Below are 24,012 nucleotides of genomic sequence, written 5' to 3'. Positions count from 1 at the left end.
CGAATGAAGACGCAAAAGAGTACTCACGGGCCTGCGTCAAAGCTGAACGAGGTAAACGACGCGGAACGACATTGTACAGTTTCTCGGCCTCCACGGTTTCAGCGAACGAAGATGCAAAAGGGTACTCATGGACCGACGTCAAAGCTGAACGAGGTAAACGACGCGGAACGACATGGTACTGTTCCCGGCCTCCATGGTGTCAGCGAACGATGACGCAAAACAGTACTCACGGACCTGCGTGAAAGCTGAACGAGGTAAACGACGCGAAACGACATCATACTGTTCTCGGCCACCACAGTGTCAGCGAACGACGTCCAGGTTCTCAAGAACGGGAACGCACGTAACGAGCAAGCAAGCGTCATGGCTAACTACGTGGCGAAGCACTCAACGCTCAACCAGGAATACGAAAGCGAAGAGGACCTAAATCGAGGCCCACAACCAAACGTGCTTTTCGATGAAACTTCCACGACCTCACGAATCAGTACTTCGAACGACACAACAGAGCTCACGATGCTCGCGACAACGATGCTGATGATGGCACGACTCCTGGAAAGACAATTGGTATCGGCTGGAAACTCATTCAACGCAACAGACAGCAGCACCGATGCCACACGACAGGCTAACAGTGCTGCAATCCAAATCACAACAATGCATGTTCTCACGCAAGTCTCCCAGCGTTCTCCGGGACAGACAACGAAAGTGTAGGCGAATGGGTTACACCCGTAGAAAACATGCGCGAAAGATGTGCATGGAGCGAAATAGCTATGCTCAACGCCGCGATTTCCAGACTTCGCGGACGCGCATCAGCTTTTGCACGGAACGGATGGCGTAAGTCCCAAAGACTTGACCAGCTAGATAACGGCGTTACCAAAAGAATTAGACAAACAGCCACTTTTCTGCGAGTGGGTCGACGACGTTAACGCCCGACGACAAAAAGAAGACGAACCCCTTACCGACTACATGTACAGCCGACTGCAACGCATAAAACTCGGCAAGTACGCACTAATCGACGACGACATCGTGGGTTGGTTAGTTCAAGGTGTACGCTCGGATAACGCGAGACTCATGCTAACGGCATTTTATGACCTGCGAAAAGGAAGCGTGTCTGAATTCATCAACTACGCCCGACAATTCGACAGGCGCACGATTGCGATGAACAGCGAAGGCACAAGCGCGAACCCATTTCCACGGAACGAGTAACCGAAGAACGCATTGAAAGACGATCACGGGCCACGTAATCACACGAGACTTCCGACGGACACCTTCACTCGGTGCCTGCCAAAAGGGAACCGCGCTCTGGATTGCACGAAACCTGACATACGCACCGAAGAGAAGGTAACCGCGCGTCGAAAAGAAAAGGCTACGCAAGAGCAACGAACTGCATCGTGACAGCGCATTCAGAGGGTTAGTGATCCTTGTACCTGCAAACATCAACGGCATAGAGACCCCGATTTATTAGGACATAGGTTCGACTACATCTCTACTATCGGCAAAAACATAATTTCAATATTGTGCCAGACATGGACTGTGTACTGAAAGGGCCATTCGGCAAATCAACGGCACCGTTTGGAGTATCACAAAGACATATCGCCATCTGGGATGCAAGCGCAACTGTAGATGTGAAAGTTGTCAAAGCCGTGCGACATGAAGCTGTCATAAGCACAGACTGGTGACAGTGCATCAAGTTCGACTACATTCAACGCTACACGAATGGAAGTCATACACTTGAGGGGATAGCGAAGAACAGCTCGCAAGAACTGCAGATGGAAGTCGGCCGACATCACGACCTTCCGCAACAATCGCAATGCAACACTCGGTACGGAGAAACCACTACAACAGTGTGTAGAACTATTAAGAACAACCTGGAGAACCAAGAGAGTCCCAACTCCAATCATGGGAAGAAATCGTGCAGCTTGTCAAGCAAGCGAAGTCATGAGACTTCACAGAATACGAAACAGGCAAGCTCCAATCCGCACTTTTCGACAACATGGATGTTTTCACGAGTCCTCAAAATGATCTTGGACTATGCATACATGTGGAGCACACAGTTGAGCTCAATGATGACAAACCCATCCGCATGCCGCCATATAACGCCAGTGAAGCAAACAGAAAGGTAACGCGAGTGGAAACAGAATAATGACCGAAGAAAGGGATCATAACGACCGTAAAAAGCACCGTATGCATCACCTGTAATTGTTGTCGAGCAACCGCATCACGAGTCCACACCGAAGCGGTGTGTAGACTACCGTTGCTTGAATGCGAAAACTGTGAAAAACGCGTACTCGATGCCGAAAGGCGGCACGGCAATCCGCAAAGTTTTGGGATTACGTTATTTCACAAAAATGACGTAAAAAAGGCCTTTTTAAAGATACCTCTACGCGAGGAAGAACGAGAAAAGGCAGCCTTCGTGACAGAAGACGGTCACTGTGAACCTAGCCGCATGATTTGTGGGCTATGCACCCTCAACCATGCAGAGAGTGATTAATGAAGACCTACAAACGCTGATAGACTAGGGCCAAGTATATGGACGACGTACGCATTTTCACGGACACAACGGAAAAGCACATCGACACTGTCACTGAAGTGCTCAAAACTTTGCAAAATCTAGGGCTGAGGGCAGACTTCAAAAAATGCCAGTTTGGAATGCAGTCCATTCCTTTCCTTGGTGCCAAATCTCGCGATGGAGTGGTAATCGACCCAGAACGGAATGCCGCTATATTAAGATATGGCAAGCCAAGCACAAAGAAAGAAGTGCGATCGCCAAACCCCCCACAGAACTGATGAAAAAGGACGCCTTGATAACGTGGACTATAGAAAGTCAGGCAGCAATGGACAAGCGTAAAGAATGTTTGACGCAAGTGCCGATACTCGCTAGCTTTGACCCATTTCCTGGCTCTGAGGTTCACGTTGACACCTCGTACACAGCATATGGCGCCGTCTTGCCGCAGAAATACGAAAGCGAAACACGCATCATCGAATACGGAAGCCAGAAAGTTCTAGAATCGGACAAGCACAAACACACAATGAAGCTCGAAGCAATCGCAGTGTACTGGGCCGTTACAGAGAGATTCCGTCATTACCTACAAGGACTCGACCACTTCGTCGTCTATACAGAAACGTGGGCAGTCTCGCACATATAGTCCAAGAAAAATCCGAATAGACGTTTAGCCCGCATCGTGCTAGACTTCATATCTTACAACTTCAGCATCCACCATACATCAGGGAAGACATATGTAGTTTCAGACGCCTTGTCAAGAATGCCTGAAAACGTGCACGGAGTCTTCAGCTTCAGAGCCGAAGACGGCAGACTAAATAACGCACAGCGAGCGGATCTAAACCTTGCGACAATCATTCAGAAAACGCAACAGCCGCAGGTAAAGGAGACACCATACAAACTTGTCAATGACAAACTCGTGATTGTGACGAAGAGCGGAGGAAAGGAGATGCATTTTATTGTAATACCAGAAGCTGTGAAACCAAAACCTGTTATAATTGTACCACATCAACGACGGTCATGGCGACGTTACCCGGACATTATCGAAAATTCAACGATTACATTTATGGGAAGACATGAAGAAAGAGGTGGAAAGATACGTGAGAGGATGTGACACATGCGAAAGGTTCAACACGCGAACAGTTGTGCAGACTGGCTCGTTGAACCCGCTGACGGCATCCTCTAACACATTCGAAACCATTGCTTTGCTCCACGTTAGGCCCATCAATTCCCAGCACTACAACAAATATTTTATAACAGCTGTTGACGTGAAAACACAATTCATCGTCACGCGTGCCGTACCCGATAAGTCTACAGAACGCGTACTTCGTTTCGTCGAAGGAGATATTGTTCCCACGTTTGGCACACCGAAGAACGGGATAACGGACGACAGAGTATTGACATCGAGGGCAGCAAAGAGGTACTTTGCAGAGAAAAAACATTATGCGCAGTGTCACAGTACCCTACGCTCCTGACACAAATGGTCTTGTCGAAAGAGCAAACGGCAAAATCCTATCCGCATTGCGAAAAAACTTGGACGGCGACATTGACCACAGGAGTAAGTATATGAAAGAGACGACATTATAACCAGCTCCACATCGGGTTGCAGACTTCACCATTCGAGCTGCTGTACAACTACGGGCCTCGCCGATCTGTCGACAACGAGCTGTCAGTGGCTGCGAATCCGCAAACCCCAGTCGAAAGCTAACGTGAAGAAGCACTCGCTACGCTCACCGACTATTTGCCTGACATCAAGCGCAAATACGATGCCAAACGCAATCCACCATGCTTTAACGTGGGTGATGAAGTCTGGTGTCACAAATATTCACGGCCAACGAAACTAGGGCGCCCCGCCGATGTGGTGCAGTGGTAAGACGTCCGACTACTGTGCCGGAGTACACGGGTTCGATCCCGACCAGAGGAGTACTCCCCTGATGGGACTGGGACAGGTAGGTCACCGCCGCTTGCGGCGGGGGTCAGCCTGTCACAGAATTTTTATCTGTTGTAGGCCGTCATTGCACCCCCCACCGTTTCGGTAGTGGCCGACGGCTGTTGTTGAGGCGAGCGTCTTTCTCTCCCTCCTTTTCTTTCTTCTCTATTTTCTCTTCTGTCTGCACGAGGCAGCGCACGTTAAAGATCCCCAGGTGGTCTAAATTACGCCGTAGCCCTCCACTACGGCTCCTCTTTCTCTCTTTCCACTTTCACTCCCACCTTCCTCCCTTCCCTTACGGCGCGGTTGCAGTGTCCACAGAAAACAAGTTACCGCGCCTTTCCCTTCCTATAAATAAATAAATAAATAAATAAATAAATAAATAAATAAATAAATAAATAAATAAATAAATAAATCAGGCAGCGAAGGTGGCTCAGCTACAGAGCCAGTAGCAGGCCCGTGAATTTTCTTTTCGTTTTTCCTACAGCCACAACAACAACAACAACAACAGCTCGCTAGCCAGAAGCTCTTTACCATTATACAGTACGTCGTGCTCTTTAAAATCCATAAAATCATTGCCCCATTGCCATACAATTTCATTGCGCAAAAAGGCGCGCAGGGGTCCCAGAACTGTAGCCAGATAGGCAAGCATGCCGATGAAAGAATAATGAATGCCAAAAATACTTTCGGCTGCGTTACTTAGCCTGGTTTTCGCGCCTTCATTATGGTCGCCACTTTATCCGCAGTAGGATTAAACCGACTGTGCCCAGACACCCTCATGATACCCGACTGTGTCATCACTTGCCTTTAACACAGACAGCTCGGCAGACATGTCTCCTCTTTTTCTTGTTTTACCCTGTTAATTAGTGTTTCTGCAATAGAAGTAGCCCTCGTTTCTGAGACCTCCAGTAGGAGAATTTGGCTGCTTGGAAGCGATCGAATGCTTTTGAAAACAGACTCTAATATAATCGTCAATTTTTACCAAGTAAGGGCTTCCTGCACTTTGAACAATGCCTAATTATTGATCTGAAAGCAAGGTACCTGTAACTTCTCTGGAAGCTTGGTGGTTCTTATGCATGGTTGAAGGGAGTAAATATAAGTTACGCTAAGAAATATAACCAGTGCAAATGGCTCAGCTAAGAAAAGGTCACACAAAAGCTCACCTAAGGGCACGAAAGTAGGATTATTAAAACAACAGTATTTACAAATATAATAGCAATGTGATTTGTGAACGTTAATGTACATAAAAAGTCTTTCTTGGTTCGTTTATTTTCATTTTTTGTTATGGCAAGAGTCAGAGTAGGATGATCGCTGCAATGATTGTGTGACAAAAGCGCTCGGCCCCATTTCGGTTATTTAGAATATTGCTGTAACACCACGTTGGAGTAAGAACTTAGCAAAAATAGCAAATATAGCAAAAAACTAAGGAGATCTCGCAGAAAACCCTTCAGGAAATGTCACATGTTATTCTAATTAAATCGACGCATTATTTAGATAAATATCACATTTTCATTTCACTCAGTTTTTTTTTATTTCAATTACGTGCTATGCAACCCTACTTACTCTGTGCCAGGAGTCCACTCTCCGTCGAAGAGAATGAATCCTCCTCTGCCGAGGCGAATCCACTGGAAGAAGCAGAATTTTGGCGCGTAGTCCTGGATTTTCATTTCCTGCAAATGATCGCATGCATGAGTTCTGCACTGAATATGCCACCTCCCCGTAGCGATACCCACGAACAACGGCGCAAAGAAGATAGCGCCGAGTGCGGTCTTTGTTGCGCAGCTATTCCTGGGTGCCATGAACAATCTGTCACTCTGAGGTTCCATGGACTCTTAGTCATTGCATTTGTTCGTATTGATTCTAGATAACTTCCAGTTAAACTATTTGAGTGGGCGTGGGAGCAGCTACGTGATGCGGCTCTTCAATTTTGTCCGTTTTTTTGCCCAGGTTACTTCCTATCTACAGCTTGGCGCCCAGTGTACTTCGGATGCGTGGAATTGCAGTGACGCGCCTGTGCGTTTCGTCGGCCTTCACGATGAAAATTTTGACGACCAACACTGGCAACCCTGCTGGATAACCTCTCCGTGGATCAAGGCGTCCGGATCGACTATGCCATCAACACCCGTCGTCGATAAGAACTGCTGGCGTGCTCCGGAACTGTTCAGTGGGCGTGGGAGCAGCTACGTGATGCGGCTCTTCAATTTTGTCCGTTTTTTTGCCCAGGTTACTTCCTATCTACAGCTTGGCGCCCAGTGTACTTCGGATGCGTGGAATTGCAGTGACGCGCCTGTGCGTTTCGTCGGCCTTCACGATGAAAATTTTGACGACCAACACTGGCAACCCTGCTGGATAACCTCTCCGTGGATCAAGGCGTCCGGATCGACTATGCCATCAACACCCGTCGTCGATAAGAACTGCTGGCGTGCTCCGGAACTGTTCAGTGGGCGTGGGAGCAGCTACGTGATGCGGCTCTTCAATTTTGTCCGTTTTTTTGCCCAGGTTACTTCCTATCTACAGCTTGGCGCCCAGTGTACTTCGGATGCGTGGAATTGCAGTGACGCGCCTGTGCGTTTCGTCGGCCTTCACGATGAAAATTTTGACGACCAACACTGGCAACCCTGCTGGATAACCTCTCCGTGGATCAAGGCGTCCGGATCGACTATGCCATCAACACCCGTCGTCGATAAGAACTGCTGGCGTGCTCCGGAACTGTTCAGTGGGCGTGGGAGCAGCTACGTGATGCGGCTCTTCAATTTTGTCCGTTTTTTTGCCCAGGTTACTTCCTATCTACAGCTTGGCGCCCAGTGTACTTCGGATGCGTGGAATTGCAGTGACGCGCCTGTGCGTTTCGTCGGCCTTCACGATGAAAATTTTGACGACCAACACTGGCAACCCTGCTGGATAACCTCTCCGTGGATCAAGGCGTCCGGATCGACTATGCCATCAACACCCGTCGTCGATAAGAACTGCTGGCGTGCTCCGGAACTGTTCAGTGGGCGTGGGAGCAGCTACGTGATGCGGCTCTTCAATTTTGTCCGTTTTTTTGCCCAGGTCAGTAACGACTCTTGTCTATACGCTAGTAAATCGGACAATGCCTGTTTGTTGCTGTTCCCACACCCGGGAATACTTTTGTCTTTGCTACGCGAGTGTGTGATGGTTGTTAAAGAGTTGCTTTTGCTGTCTGGTGACGTGGAAGAAAACCCAGGACCCGGACGCAATACGCGTTCCCAAGAACCAGGAGCTAATGACGATACACAGCAGAAACAGTTAAGTGATCTGTTTTCATTGCTACAAGATATGAATACTCGAACCGCCAAAATGGAGAAAGACCAAGTTGACTTAATCAGTACTGTAAATGAAATCAAGAAGAGCCAGGAGGCTATTCAGAATCATCTATCAGATATTGACAGAAGGCTAACTGTAGTCGAAGGCAAAGCTGCCGCTAGTGAATCTTTGCAGAAGGAATGTCAACGACTGCAAAGTTTTGCTGATAACCTAGCTTGCGAAAATTTGAAACTGAGGGCTAGTCAGGCAGAGCTCGAAGATAGGCAGCGCCGTGATAATCTTCTGTTTTTTGGCCTTTCTGACAGCGATTCTGAGTCCTGGGATGACACTGAAGTAAAGCTTCTGAATGTACTTTCATCCGCCTTGAACTTGACACCATCGGAGCTATCAATTGAACGGGCTCATAGACTTGGTACTTTTTCTGAGGATAAAAGCAGGCCGGTTATTGTGAAGTTCTCACCTTTTAAAACTAGGCAAAAAATTATCTCTTCAAGTTCTAAACTGAAAGATAAAGACATTAAGGTAAGCGAAGATTATTCTCTCATGACTCGGCAGGCACGGAAAAAACTCGTAGAATTTGGTATCGCTCAAAAGTCTAAATTCAAACTGCGCTATAATAAGCTTTACATGAACGGCAAGTGTTACTGTTACGACCAGCTTAATGACAGCGTTTCTGAAGTTCGCAGTACTACAAGCTTTTCACCGGAAACTACTGTACAATAACGATGCGTGAGGGGTAGTGGGCGCTCCTCGGTGTCTGAGCGTTCATTATCGTTCCTTTACACAAATATTAGAAGTGTCGTGCCTAAACGTGATGAGCTATGCGCGACTATCGATGCATGCGATGCTGATATTGTTTGCCTTACTGAAACGTGGCTTTCAGCAAAAGTTGATAGCTCTGAAATCTTTCATTGCAATAAGCATTTTACCACTTATCGGTGTGATAGGGGTGACAGAAATGGTGGTGGCGTTTTGATAGCTGTTGCCGACACACTTTTTTCTTCTCCTGTTCATGTCGTCACCAGTTTAGAACTTGTCTGGGTTGAACTGCGCACGCGCTTTAAAAAACTGATCTTGGGAGTTTGCTATCGCCCTCCCTCGTACAGTGCCACGTTTGTTGAAGAACTTCATGATGCTATTTGCGCCATTACCGTTCGTTTTCCAAACGTTCCTACTGTTTTGGTAGGTGACTTCAATTTTCCAACTATATTTTGGTCCAATGAACGTTCTTATGTTGATCCTTTTTCTACAGAGTGCGATGGTTTTTTGCGCATGTGTGCCGACTTTAATTTCTCCCAACTTGTTACCCAGCCTACCCGTGTTACATCTTCTTCGTCAAACTTGTTAGACCTTGTTCTCACCACGTCGCCTGATATCGTTGCTCCAATATCTTGTTTGCCAGGTTTAAGTGATCATTACATTCTCCATTTTTCAGTAAATGTCGCGATACCACACCGATATAACACTTCTAAATATATCCGTGACTACCAAAAGGCAAACTTTGATGCAATTAATCGTGAACTCGCTGCTTTTATCGATGAATACTTGCCCTCTTTTCATGACCGCCCAATTGAAATTAACTGGACCCTTTATAAGGATAAAATATCCTCCCTGACTAATTCTTACGTTCCGCTGCGAAAAATATTAACTAACAACTGTTCGCCCTGGTATAATTCTTCACTAAAACGGCTATCAAACAAAAAGAAACGTCTGTTTCGCTCCGCCAAAGTGTCTAATTCTATGCCCCGATGGGACGCTTACTATTCTGCTGCGTCTGCATATAAATCGGCACTAAAACAAGCTAAGGAGTCATTTTTTAGTCATACTCTTCCATCGATGCTAATAAATAACCCAAAACAATTTTGGAACGTGGTTAAGAAAACTGACCCATCTACAATCAATCTGAAAACTACAGATGAACAATTAATTCCTAGTGAAATGTGTGCTGATGTTCTTAATGATGTGTTTACTGCTTCTTTTACGAACAATTTAATTACCGAAATTCCTCATTACCCACCGCGTGACTTCTTTGTTATGGACCCCGTTATAATGGATCCTGTGGGCGTAGAAAAAATAATTGAACAACTGAAGATGTCATCATCATGCGGAGTGGACAACATTAACTCAAAATTTTTGAAAAATACTAAAGTGTATAGTGCCATTATTTTTGCCGAACTGTTTAAACAATCTCTTGAGTGTAGCTGTGTTCCTAGCGACTGGAAGGTGGGCAAGGTGGTTCCCCTGCACAAGTCTGGGGACAAACATTCTCCTAATAACTACCGACCCATTTCACTTACTAGCATCCCATGTAAGATCATGGAACATGTCATCTGCTCTCATCTCGCCAATTTTCTTGAATCGAATTCTTTCTTCAGTCGTTCCCAACACGGGTTTCGTAAAACATTCTCATGCGAGACTCAGCTTCTATGCTTTTCACAAGACCTTCATTTCATTCTTGACCGGGGTTCCATAGCAGACTGTATATTCCTCGATTTCTCCAAAGCTTTCGATAAAGTTTCTCACCAATTACTACTTTTCAAATTAAGTAACCTCAAACTTGACCCTAACATCGTTTCGTGGCTTCAGTCTTTTCTCACTAACCGTTCTCAATACGTGACAGCAAATAAATCGAACTCTCGTTCCTCTCCAGTGGGCTCAGGCGTTCCCCAGGGCTCCGTACTTGGGCCCCTACTTTTTCTCATTTATATTAATGATTTGCCTAACAGCATTGCTTCTTCTGTGTGTCTCTTTGCTGATGATTGTGTTATTTACCGTGAAATTAACAGTGACTCTGACATTTCTGTTCTTCAGTCTGATATTAACCAAGTTTCAGAGTGGTGTAAATTATGGCAAATGGAGCTTAACATTAACAAGTGCAAACATATGCGTATTTCTCGTCGTAACAATGAAGTAGCTAATTACAACCTCAATAATACTCCTCTTGAAACTGTGTCTTCGTATAAATACCTTGGTGTGCACATAACTTCCAATCTTTCTTGGAATCTGCATGTAGAATCTATTACTAACAATGCTAACCGCATGTTGGGGTACCTGCGCCGAAACTTTAACCTTTCTTCTAGTTCAATAAAATTGCTTCTTTATAAAACCCTTGTTCGTCCTAAATTGGAATATGCAGCCTCTGTCTGGGACCCTGGCCTTGCATCTCTAGAATCTGAAATCGAATCTGTTCAAAACCGCGCGTCACGTTTTATACTTTCCAACTATCACCGTAACTCCAGTGTTACCGTTATGAAAACAACATTATCATTACCACCGCTTTCACTACGCAGAAAAATTTCTCGCTTATTCCTATTTCACAAAATCTATTACCACAATCCTGTCCTTAAGAGCCAGCTACTAACTACCCCCACATATGTTTCAGGTCGCATTGATCATCTTCACAAAGTAGGTGTTCCGTCATGTCGTACTAAACACGCCTCTTATTCTTTTGTTCCAAACACTTCTGTCAGTTGGAACCACCTTCCTAGGCACATTGCTGATATTACGGACCCAAATTCTTTTAAGACTGCCGTATGTAATCTATATTTATAGATGGTAGTCAATTGTTTTTGTTCGTTTTCGGTGACATTGTTGACTGTCGGAAATGTTTTTTTTGCCTCAACTGCTTTTCCGCTTTTTTTTTTTTTTTTTTTTGCGCCAATCCTCTTTTTTTTTTTATCACTTTTCGCCGTGTTATTGTTTCTTCTATGTTGTTTTATGCTGCACTGTACCCTGTACCAATGTATCTTTCCCACTCCCCTCTTTAATGCCTTCGGGCCCTGAGGGTATATGAATGAATGAATGAATGAATGAATGAATATCTTGTATGCGTAACGTAAACATTTACGCCTCCTTTTCGCTCACGTTTCTAAATAGAATCCGAGTCAAAGGTGGTGATTTTGACTGCAACAGCGGTCTTTCTGCTTTTTATTTGATTTAATTAATCAAGTTTAACGTGTCAAAGCGACTTATCAGATTATAGTAGACGCTGTAATGGAGGGCTCCAGAAATTTCGTCCACCCGGTGTTCTGACAACGTGCACTGACATCGCACAGTACATGATCCCGTTGTCATACTCCTCCATAAAAAGCGGCTGGCGCAGCCCGGATTCCATCTCGAGTACCTTGGTTTCACCTGTCGAATGCCCTAACTCTTCAACCACAGCGGCGGGGCCTTGCTGTTTTTCAAACACAAAAGCTCGTTTATGGGGCGGTTTGTGTCCTCTTACTGCAGGAAATATATTCTCGTAGGTCAATAAGTTTCATGCGGCCTATACACGAGAGCATTATAGCATGCTACATGAGTAGGTTATTGCGTATATAAAGAAATGACAGAGAGAATAATTCTGTATACTGCATTATGCGTGGCACGATAATAAGTTAGGTGACTTTCCCCATATGAGATGTCTCGTAGCCGTCGAAGTTTCTTTCAAGTCGATCATTCGATCTCAGTCAATGATTCGATCATCTTTCACCAGAAATCGAACACTGGCCTTTTGATCTATAACCAAACAGCGGTAACTAACTACGTCTCGCCGGGAACGAGAGGAACATATCTTAATTTTCATCGTCGAGTGTTCCTGTGTCGTCGCTATGGCAACATAGGTGGTGCGGCGACATCTCCCTACCCCCTCCCCCCCCCTCCCGCATGTCTTCAGGAAGGAGCGTGGCCAGCCGCAGCCGCGCGTCGAACAGCGCCGCAAGCCATTTGCGGGCAGCTCCCAAGACAAAGCGGCGAAACGGGCGCGCGATATCACCGCCGAGTGAAGCTACTGGTTGAGGTACCGAAGCAGCTCCCCGGTGTCATCGGCAGGGCTCTGTCAAAGACACACTACGGTAGAACTAGTCCCAATGATTTCCGCCTAGTCACTCTTAAATGGCCACTGTATTGGGTATGACCTTGTAAGCAAAGCAGCCCAATACTTCGGTCAGGCACTGGATATAGTCTGCAAAATGATATAGCGATAAGCGTGTCGCAAGACAGAAAAAATACAATTCAAAGCTCTCTCATACTCTCTTTCGTATACCAGCTTCCCCGTTCTCTACGCTGACCCGTCGAGCCGCGAGGCTGTCGTCAAGATCCCAACGACATTCATATATCCGTCTCACTGACTGACGGATGAAGGATGGACGTACTACACCGATAATTGTGTCCTTCGCTCACTGCGCGCTTTTCACTCGGCAGTTTCGTTCCCTCGCTTTCGTACGATGCGACCTCGTTTTGTCTCCGCTCCAACACCCGCTGGGACGCCATTTCTATTTCCCCGAAACTTTAATCGCTTGTCTTCTGATGCGATAATTTGTGCAGATTTTAACTCTCGTCATGTAGTGTGGGGATGTGCCACCACCAGTCGCCGGGGTAAATAACTACTAGACTCCACCCTCGCGGCAGGATTTCTTTATATCAATGAAAGTCAATTAACTGTGGCAGTGCACACGGAGCGTCCAGTGCAGTTGACCCCACTTCGCTGCCGAATCCTATGCTCGTGAATTTCTGTGTAAACCTTTCCCCGGCAGACTCAAGTGGGTCGGACCATTACTCCATCGATATGTGTCCTCGTATGTCTCATCCCAATGTGCACACATGTATGTAAGGTTTCTGGCCCCATTTTCGTGAATTGTGCGCCGGTTATCGCAGGGCGGCAGACTTCTTCGTCCACACAAGCCAATACGCGAAAACGGCTACAACCAAGTGTACAGTGGCCGAGGCTTCTCCGATGCAGGATATTAAACTACTAAACCTTCGGGCTGCTCACCGTGTTGCCCAGCGTCGCGCCATCCGCACTCGGCGACGAGAACTGTGGACAATCTATAATCGTCTTGACGCGGCTTGCCGTCGCCATGCAAAGCGCCTTCGCCGACGAAGCTTGGCCAACTGCGCAGCCCTTTCGTACGGAGCATCACCAGCATCGATAATGGCGCATAATGCGCTCCTTTGTAGAATCTGACACCCCACGGTGTCCGGTTGTGGCAGTGGACCTTCATCTGGGTATCACCAAACATGAACTTACGGAGCAGCTGGACAACAGTTTGCACCACCCTTGACAGCCACCAGCGCTTCTGCTCCTCCTCCTTCTGCAGTTCGGGTTTATGCCCTTTGTCTCACTGCTAATGTTGTAAGCCAAGTGTCTGCCTCGTGTGGTGCGGACTTTACCACATGCGAGTTTCTTCGTGACCTAGACGGCCGCAAAAAGCATAGCGTCCCTAGGCTAGATGGCGCCTCGTATCAAATGTTCCGTAAGTAACAGTAACTACCTATGACCCACCTATGATCGCTACCACTGTGGACGGTAGCGACGGGGCGTCCACTGCGGATATCAAGCCTGTTGTACGGGGTAGGTTATTTCACCTCTACCAAAGATGTTACGAGTGGAAATCACGCACCGATGGGCCACGCCACTTAACCGCACACCTCAACACTCACCGTCATCTTCGTCCACACACCCAGACACTTCGTTATTCACTTGCTTAATGCCAGCATGATACGCCACATAACAATATGTTGTGTTTGAGCATTTCGTGTCTGCCAGGAAACTACTTGTTAAATATGTGTGGTGTGTCATCATCATCATCAGCCTGATTATATCCACTGCAGGGCGAAGGCCTCTCTCATGTTTCGTCAGTTAACTCGGTTCCAGGCTAGCTGCACCCACTTGACCTCTGCGAACTTCTTAACCTCATCCGCCCACCTTATTCTCTGCCACCTCCTGCTAGGCTTTCCTTCCTTGGAATCCAGTTTGTTACCATAAGCGAACATTAGTTATCCTCTCTTCGCACTGCATGTCCTGCCCATGCCCATTTCTTCTTGATTTCCACTAGAATGTCACTAACTTGAGTTATTTCTCTGACCCACACTGCACGTTTTCTATCTCTTAATGTTACCACTAACATTTTTCGATCCATAGCAATCTGCGTTGTCCTCAACTTAAGTAGAACCCTCTTGGTTAGCCTCCAGGTTTCAGCCCCATAGGTGAGTACAGGCAAGATGCAACTGTTGTATACTTTCCTCTTGAGTGATACCGGAAAGCTGCGAGTGCTTGCCAAATGCTCTCCATTCGAATCTTATTCTTCTTGTTATTTCTTTTTCATGGTCTGGATCTGCGGCTACTACCCGTCCTAAGTAGACATATTCGCCTAATACTTCCAACGCTTCGCTACCTAACGTAAACTGCTGTTCCTTCCCGAGGCTGTTGAGCATTACCTTAGTCTTCTGCATAATGATTTTTAAGTCTACCTTTCTACTTTTTCTGTCTAGGACACTAATCATTCTTTGCAGTTCATCCCCTGAGTTACTTAGCAAGGCAATGTCCTCAGCAAATCGCAGATTACTGAGGTATTTTCCATCTACTCTTATCCCTAACTGCGCCCATTCCAAGTCTCTGAATACTTCCTCTAAGCAAGCTGTTAGTAGTACTGGAATAGCAAATATACACTGAAAATTGAAAGGCTGTTTACATTGTAATGAAATAGCCAGTAGCTCTATATTCCCGTCCCATGCGTGTTATGCCAGCAGGCGAAGGCATGCATCTAAGAATGGAGAAACACTTTTTTTCAGCGCTCTGGTTGCTTTCGGGTAAACAGGTTCATTGCACAAGTTGCCACAAGAAGATAGAAATGACACTATATATCATTGTGTGGGGATTTAACTGTGTGCGCTTCTTACACTCTAAAGTAGGAAAATGTAGTCGCATAACGAAGTAGGATATAGTGCTGCAAAGGTTTGCAATGCCTTTGAAATTCGCAGGTTTATCATGGGACATGAAAAGCCATTCATATGGTTGTATAGAGAAACCATTGTTTTCGCGGCATTGGGAATGCCATTGAATTAGAGAGGTCATAATAATGGACGCGCCAATAGCAAATTCATATAGGCAGTGCCATCCTGGATACCAGTAAAGGCATGAACAATGGTCATATGTAAGAAAAAGTAATTTCTGCTAGAGCCAATGTGGGCCTGATATTTTCTGGTTTTCTCTGGTTTCCAACATCGGACCACCGGCGCTCCACTGATGTTGTGCTGCTTTTGCGAGGGACAGATATTGCGCCTTTCCTTCCCTGTAAATCAATTATAGAAGCAGGTGAACCTTGATACCTTCAACGGAGGACTGGTTATGTTCGACAAGGGGCTGTGCCGCAGCCACGCTCAGCCTTTTGTCCTGCTTCACTACAGATTCAGCAGTGGTCTCGGAATTGTTCACAACAGTAATCTTCACCACCAAATACTACTTTGTGATCCGTGCTGAGAAAACAGGTGCATTTCGCGGATGCAAGAAATATGCTGTGTGGTCGGCTTGAAACCCTGCGAAGCCTGTCTTTTTGAGTTTCCTAAGCTCAGCGTGTTAGCCTTCGGAAGCATGTGCAATAACAAGCCCAGTTGTCCACTTGTTCTAAATCTAGCTCGGCTTGCGAATTGAGGCTCCCCTGGAATCCTTCCTCAGTGGTCTTATATATCATGGCTTCACTCCGTCGCTCGAAGGTTGTCTTAGAGAATACAATTCGCGACACTGGAACAGAAGTAACCTTTCAGCAATAGTACAGTAGATCTTTTATCTATGGTCGGATACAGGTCAACAAAAAAGCAAGAAACAGCCCTCAAAAAACTCCCTCCAGCCAGTGGCACCGGTTGTGCGACATCGCGGCACACACGAAAAAACAAACAGAAAAACGTGTTCTTCCCCGCTCACGGGCTCGCGGACTTTAACGAAACGGCCATCTCCGGCTGTCGCGTTCGTCCGTCGGTGCAGGCGCTGGTCGGCGTCGTCAGCGGTGTCAGCTCGTAGGGCTGAACAACGCAGAACAACGAAGCGGTTTCGTAAAAACTCGACATCTCTGGCATTCATAATCAGAATTCGTAGTTTTACGTGTTTTACTGTGATGAGCAAACGACTAGCCATTGAAATGAGTACTGGTATGAATGTTGCTGGTAGTTACGAAGCATTTAGAAACTATTTGCCTGAACCGACTCACTAGTAGAAACTATGTTCTAAGCGCTACTTGTAGATGAAAGGCAGCCGGCTGTGACCTCATGGTATAGCTCGACAGCTATTGGTTGAAGGGGGGTGCTTTGATAACGGGATGCTGCCTTTTATCTTGACCTGTATCCGACTATGGCTTGTTTTTACACATGAGGAAACGCGCGGTTGAATAGACGACGATGAAGAGAAGAAACACACAAACACATACGCGTAGACAAGGACGATGCTGCACGGACAACAAACGATTTATACCCGCACACATTCTTTCTCAACATCTTCCATGCACACCTCACTTCGCCTTTACTGTACTCTCAGTAATCTACGAGGACAGTGAGGCTTTCAACAATCATTTCAAATCAGTATTTGCGTAGGCTGAGGAGGATCGTCTTTTTACGCCTTCCGTTCTCTTATTGAAGAAAGAGAAATAACTCCTTGATTACTGGGAGGACATTGAAGGGCGAAGTGAGATGTGCATCGAAGTTGAGAAAGAAGGTGTGGGAATAAAACATTGTTGCCAGTGCAGCATCTTCCTTGTCTGTACATGTGTTTGTGTGTCTCTTGTGCATTGTCGTCTATTCAGCTGTGTACTGCATCCAAGCAGCCACGCAGATCCCAATCTAATACATTTCGTGTGCCCTGTGTTTTTAAGACCATGGCGTTCATTTAATGTCAATTCCCTTACTAACGCCCATGATATTTTTTATTGATAAAATTTCTTTTTAGTAAAAAAAAAAACGTGTTGTACAACTGTCAACTAGGTCCGTGGAGAGTGTGCGCGTGTTTCTCCGCACTAGACTTGAAAACCCCTACACATCACCCTGAACAGTGAATAATTTGCGTTGTGTTTGGTGTCAGTTTCCCATTTAAACCACTGTTTCTGAATTTAGCAGTAGAATGGTCCACACGTCCTTCACTTCAGAAAAACAGGGGACATTAGGAGATGAACCGGTACCGATTTACGGACACCCACGTTTCCAGTTAAGGCCCACGGCTTTGAGCTCTATTACAGTCCACGGCTGACAACTGAAATCATGGTCCTACATGTAATGCAAATGAACATTGTACAAAAAACGCGTGCTTCCAAGTCGTTTCGAGGCTGTGGACGTCTTTATGTTTGCATGCATAAGGTGACAGTAGGTGACAGTAGAAGAGTACACCCAAGACATGATCTTCGTAAATCATTTTGCTTTGAAGGGCAAAAAGGCTAAAGAAAATTATTTCGAATGGCAGCTGATAAACATGAATATTTTAAACTCGAAGTGCTTAAGGGCTACCTTTAATAAAAGTCGCTTACCGCAGATCTTCTTACGCTGTCTCCAGGATCCGCCATTGTGTAGTGTAGCTCGTGGAAGACGAAAGGACCAGTTTTCTTTTTTGAATCTCCTGGGCCAAGAGAGAAAACGATGTGCTCGCTGATTTTAACTTTTATGCTGTCGGCAGGCACCAGCAGAACGCCGTCTAAATATACCTGCAATTAGGAACAAATTCCAGCTCAGCATCGGAAGTAGAAAATAGTATGCTTTCATATAGCAATCGATATAGTGTTTTTTGGTTGTGCATTTCAACAATTAACAGATTTTTACATGGTTCACTAACTATTTTGCTTATTTTTTGCAGAGGTCCCAGTGAAAGCGAGGAATGGCTTTTTTTTTGCGGTTCTTGTAGAAGCAACGTCTTCTTCTACGCTGGTGATCTGGAACATGGACAGCAACGCTGTGCTCTGTGACGTTTAACGGCACAGAAGAATCTCCGCGATATATCCACTTGAGCATTCTTGTACCACGTACGACCTTCTCTGCCCTTCCTCCGTTACGCTTGTAATTTAGAAAAATCGTTCTCCAACGTTATTGCCACCGCATTTCACGGCTTTCAAGGATAAATTCAAATCTCTGCGCAGGACGAAAGCTCAATATGTAATTATTCCACGAATTATCGCGCCATTCAAGGGATTATGATGCAATCCTGAAGCTTCACGTAAACACCTTCCGGGCCAGATGACATTCACAATGCTTTTAAGCAGCGTTATGCAAGGTGGTGTGCCAAGAGTCTATGCATCTTGCGTAGCAAGCTATTAAACCAATGCTCATTACTGGACGATTGGGGAACGCCCAGAATTTATATCAATTCATAAGACTGGACAAAGTGTCTATTCTGATGTAATTACCATCTGGTATCATTACCCTCCCCACAGCATTCAAATATATAGAACACATCATTCATAAACACGCAGCAAATTCATTTGACGGAACGAGTTTATACTAATGCACATCAAGAACGTATTCAAGGATTTTCCTTCGCCAATTCAATTTTACGCATAAATAATGAATAACAGTTACTCTATGTTTATGGACTCAAAAACATTTGACAGGTTCCCATAACAAGCCTGATCACAAAGCTAGGTAATGAAATATAATGGCAAAGTAATGGCATGAACTGTAATGTGGCGGCACGTTTAAGGCGAAAGCCTTCAGTGGTTCATTGACGTCGTCAGCAAAGGTGCCACGTTTTTACGGCGGCTCTCCAATAATAAATAAATTAATAAACCTTGCCTCCCACCGGGCATTCGAACCTCTATTCCTTGGAGCGCTTTACTATTGCGCCACGCCCTGGATGTTTATTTTATTTAATGCCTGGATTTGTCACACAACATAACACGAAACTCAGAGCAAAACTTGAAAAAACACACACAAGGCAATGTACCATCTTTGCCAAAAGTAACCAGGCGGCATGTTTTGCTTCTCAATTCTATTATAAAGCCAATAAGGATTCCCACCTTATCACAACTAGCTAAGAAGTGAGGACTAGTGCTTACCTTTACATTGTACAGATTTAGAGCATCAGAAGTTGTATGAATCTGCTACCACATGGTTCAGAAGCATATCCTGCAGCCTGGTCACTTTTGGCAAAGACAGTACATAAATTAATGTCATGATCAGCCAGTATTAGACTGGCCGCGTCGCATTAAAACCTGCCGCAGTGACAACAAAGGCTCTACCCTTGAGAGCCATCGGGAGGTTCTGCACTCCCTTTTTGGATAGCAATAAATAACTGCGTACGCTCTCGAAAATAAATTCCAGCAGGTTTGGCATCCCTGTCACAGTGTTAGCCTGCCATTCTGGAGCGCCATATACAGCAGAGGCCAGCTATGTTCTCTTCTGTTTTAGGGTGTCCGCTCGTGAATGACAGCGGCCTCCAAGAAGGTACTCAGCAGACGGTGCCGATCAATGTAGCACAAGAGGCGTGTATTTGCTTGCGTTCAACACAATATAAGACACACAAAAAACACTCCAGCTATTAGGCAGTATGCCGCAATGTATTAGTCGTATCGCGCACGGTACACTCACGGCTGCCGTCAAATACGCGGAGGCCTCGGGCGACCGCGGGAGCTTCAAACCACGCGACTGCTCACCGTCGCGGCTCCGTTCAAACTCGAGTTCCCTCCCCGCCAGAGCGTAGCCCCCAACGCACAGCGCGCCCTCTCTGTTTTACGAGCCGTGTCACTCGTGTACGTTTTACTTTCACGCGGCAGACAGTAGAGATCATCGCCTCTACCTGCGGGGGCACTGCCCGCCGTTAGCAATGTTTAGTCTGGTGGTTTCTTCTGATAAGTTCCGCTCTTTGCAGACACACGCGAAACCGGAGAGCGATGCATTCCTACCGTCCCGGTGCTCTATCGCTGGGAAATACGGCTGTTCTATATGGGCTTCGAGTGCGTGCATCGGGGCCCGCCCGGTGGGGGAGAATCTCCCATTGCCGAGACGCCGACATCACTACAAGGCCCATAAGCATTATTACGTCAAAAGGAACCCCATTCTTATTTCCTTTGCTTAAATATCGAATGCCGTGAGAGTCTAGCGAAAAACCATTCTTTATGGTCCACTGTAATACAGCCCATAATTATACCGCTTCCCAGCAATATAAAAAAAACATTATCTATTTTCCCGGCTGCTTACAGAATAAACAATGTGCTCCACACGGTAAAAAAGCCCCTGCTTGCCCGACACGGCCAGACTTTCTGCCACATTGAAAGCGGCTATCGTTGACCGAGGCATTCTCGAGGCATTGCATATGAAGCTATGTGATGTTAAGAAGATAGTGAAAGACCGGAAAGCGTGGCGTGACATGGTCCATAGGGTCACGAAGAGTCGGACACGACTGAACGCCTGAACTGAACTGATCGTTGACCGCAAATCAGCATCCGAGCGCAGTCGACTCTAGCAGCTCCTTACCGGTACACAACTCGGTGACAGCCGTCCCACGCAGCTCCTCCATCGCATGCGACAGCTGCTCGGAGATCCCCTCGAGCCCGGACAGTTTACTACGCGAGTTGTTTGTCCAGTGACTTTCCCAGACCAGGGCCCTCGTCCTCGTGGCTGCTGGTGATGTCACTCTGAGCAAGCTCGCTGAACTCGCGGACCGTGTTGCGGATTACTCAAGGCACGCCAGCGTCAGCGCCGTGATCGCTCCGCCTTCCACTACTAACACAGCATCCCAGCTTGCCAGCATAGACGAGCAACTGGATGCTTTAGCCGGGCGGCTTGATGACCTCGCGCCCCTGCCACGCCGTTCTCCGCTGAGTTTCCAGTCCGGAGCTAAGACGAAGAATAACCAGCTCCGACCGCAGTCGAGTTCAAACTGTTTTTCCTATTGCGCTGCTCGCGCTGAGGCGCCTAGTGCCAACCTCTTCTCTGTGCCGTGGCTTGCGATAAGAGGGCAGCGCGAGGGGCGCTGCATTTCGAGGTGTTTTAAGCTGGCCGAATAATCAATAGCATTTTAAATCGAGCTCTCAAGTCCCCTGAAGCAACGACACGCGGTAACACCGGCGACGCTGGCCTGACATAGCGAGCTTGACGTCATGATGGGCGCGGCTAATTACAGTCAACAGCGGCGGTTGTTTGGAAGGCGGTCCCGCTGGGGCTCGTTTGCTTGTAAAAACTGCCGTTTGCTATCGTTTCTGCCATTTTTAAATATGATAGGGTTTTTCAGCGGATAAGAAGCTATAAAATGTCACACAAAACGTTTTTTTTTGCTAAAAATGTTTCAGTTTACCTTCAATGCCGTAACCAAAAAAGATGTGTATCCGCTTCAACGTATTGACGATGCAGTCGACTGTTTTCATTTAGCGTCATATTTCTCCTGGATAGACTTGAGATCAGGGTACTGGCAGCTACCGATGCACCCGAGCGACAAAGAAAAGATGGCATTGTGGACACACGACGGTCTTTACGAGTTTAACGTAATGGCATTGGATTGTGCAAGGCGCCCGTCACGTTTTAATGATTCATGGAGAGCATTCTGGGTGGACTGAAGTGGACAATTTGCGTGGGCTGTTTGCAAGACGTTTTGATCTTAGGCAAGACTCTTTAGGTGCACGATAGCTGCCTCGCCATTGTTATTCACTGTATTAAAAGAGCAGGCCTCATCCTCAACTCTAAAACATGCCGCTTTGGCAAAAGCCAGACAATGTCCTTGGGCACTTGGAAGATAAAGATTGTGTTGTGCCGGATCCTGAGAAAAGTTAGGTGTGTAATCAAATTCACGGAGCCGAAATTGGTGAAGGAGCTTAGGGGCGTTTGAGAACTATGTTCCCGTTTTCGGCGTTTTGTGCCTAGAGTCGCTGACATCGCCTACCCACTCACGCACATTTTGCACAAAAATGCATCGTTCAATTGAACTGCTGACTGCGATTCTCCCTTCCACCATGTCAAATTTATTCTGACATCGGGAGCTATTCTACGACACTTCTCCCCTCGTGGCTCCATTGAAATTCACACCGACGCTAGCGTTGTGGGCGTTGGCGCTGTGCAAATTCAGCGCCATGGTTTTCGCGGTGCAACGATTTTATTTCTACCTCTATGAAAATGTTTTTACCACCTTCACCGATCATCCTTGATTCTGTTGGCTTGCAAATCTCCATGGTCGACCCTTGCGGCCAGCTTGCCCGATGGGCTTTGCGCTTGCGAGAGTAACTGCACGGTGGCACACAAAAGCGGTCAACACGCCGACAGTGACTTGATTCCACGCTTGCAGCTTTCTTCAACTGGCAATGACAGAGACAACTTTGATGACTACCTGGCGCCTATCTCAGCAACGTTTCCTGATCCTGAGCTGTTTCAGACAGAACCAACAGCGATCAGTCTTTGGCGCCACTCTTCGCTGCCGCTCATTCTTCAAGAGATGAGCGTTTCTACCTTCGTGTCGACCTACTTTGCAAGTTTTGTTTCCGAAGATGCGCGCTTTCTTCTCGTCGTGCCGAAAAATTTCCGCATTCTTGTTCTCGAAATGAGGCACGACAATACCACGTATGGGGTGTCGCCCCGACCCTTCACCGCATGCAGGAACAATTTTGCTCCCCAAAATGTGTTAAATCATGCAGCGCTATGTAGCCAGTTGTGTCAAGTGCCGACACGCTCCACACGATTTAAGCCGAACGCGCCGGTAAGATCAAAGACGTCACCGCAGTCCAACAGGGCCACCTCCATGACATCCGCTCATTCTTCAGCCCTGAAGAATCCACTGTCAGCTAGTACACCACTATCCGCGGCATTTCCTTAAGAACTTGTTGAACTGCGCAACGACATGCGTAATTTACAAGATCAAGTTGTTGGCGTACTGGGGTGCTCCAGGCAAAGTATTTCTAGTCTCTGAGCTCGTCTCTATCAGAGTCCTAACAGCAACAACTGCTTCCGTTCCTCCTCTTCGCTCATCTTTTGGCACCCTGAGGAGCGTCACGATGAGCCACCCCGCTGGCTTCACTGGTGTTTTTGGCCCTGCAGCGGAGCATTGCACAGGCCTCTGTGAACGGCAGGGAAACGCGCCTAGAAATCAGTATAATAGCGACAAGTGGTTCACCGGGCTATCAAGGTCGCCTCTTCTACACTGCTGACCTTATCAGGGGACTCAGTTTTCTGGTGGACACCGCTGCCGAGGTCAATGTACTTTTTTGCCAATGCTATCGACTGTACTGCTCAGCCGCTGTGCCATCTCCACGCCGTGAACAGCTTACGGATTCCAGTATAGAGGAAACGATAGCTCCTCGGCAACGTTAGTCTGCGCCGGTTATTTCGTTAGATTTTCTCGGTTGTAGTTGTTAGAGTCGAGACGCCGGTGGGAATGACCTTATTCTCGACGGCTTCTCGGTACACACACTGAACATCAAAGAACGCGTCTCCCTGCCTGGGCAAGCTATTTACCGCTGAGGTACAGATGACCGTGACCCTTGCTGATTATAATAAGCAAGACTTTTCCTCCTCTTATTTTTGATCGCTACCAATCGATAATTGGTACCCATACGTTTCGTGCACTCGCTGGTTCCTAGTGATCGCCGCA

At 46.6% G+C, this 24,012-nt stretch overlaps 1 protein-coding gene across 1 annotated transcript in view; it reads right to left on the bottom strand.

Moving 5' to 3' along the window:
• Positions 1-24,012, bottom strand: part of LOC146192192 (uncharacterized) — a 97,173-nt gene that overhangs the window by 12,591 nt on the left and 60,570 nt on the right. The window contains exons 4-5 of the mRNA XM_084600423.1: positions 17,978-18,151; positions 5,988-6,094 (exon numbers count right to left, since the gene is read on the bottom strand). Of these exons, the coding sequence (XP_084456549.1) occupies positions 5,988-6,094; positions 17,978-18,151 (281 nt within the window). The remainder of the gene's footprint in view (positions 1-5,987; positions 6,095-17,977; positions 18,152-24,012) is intronic.

This window comes from Amblyomma maculatum, chromosome 4 (assembly GCF_055883805.1).
Source record: "Amblyomma maculatum isolate TAMU_Amacu chromosome 4, ASM5588380v1, whole genome shotgun sequence".
NCBI classification, from domain to species: domain Eukaryota; kingdom Metazoa; phylum Arthropoda; class Arachnida; order Ixodida; family Ixodidae; genus Amblyomma; species Amblyomma maculatum.
The sequence above is the reverse complement of the archived record's forward strand: the minus strand, read 5'-3'. Positions and strand labels throughout refer to the sequence as shown.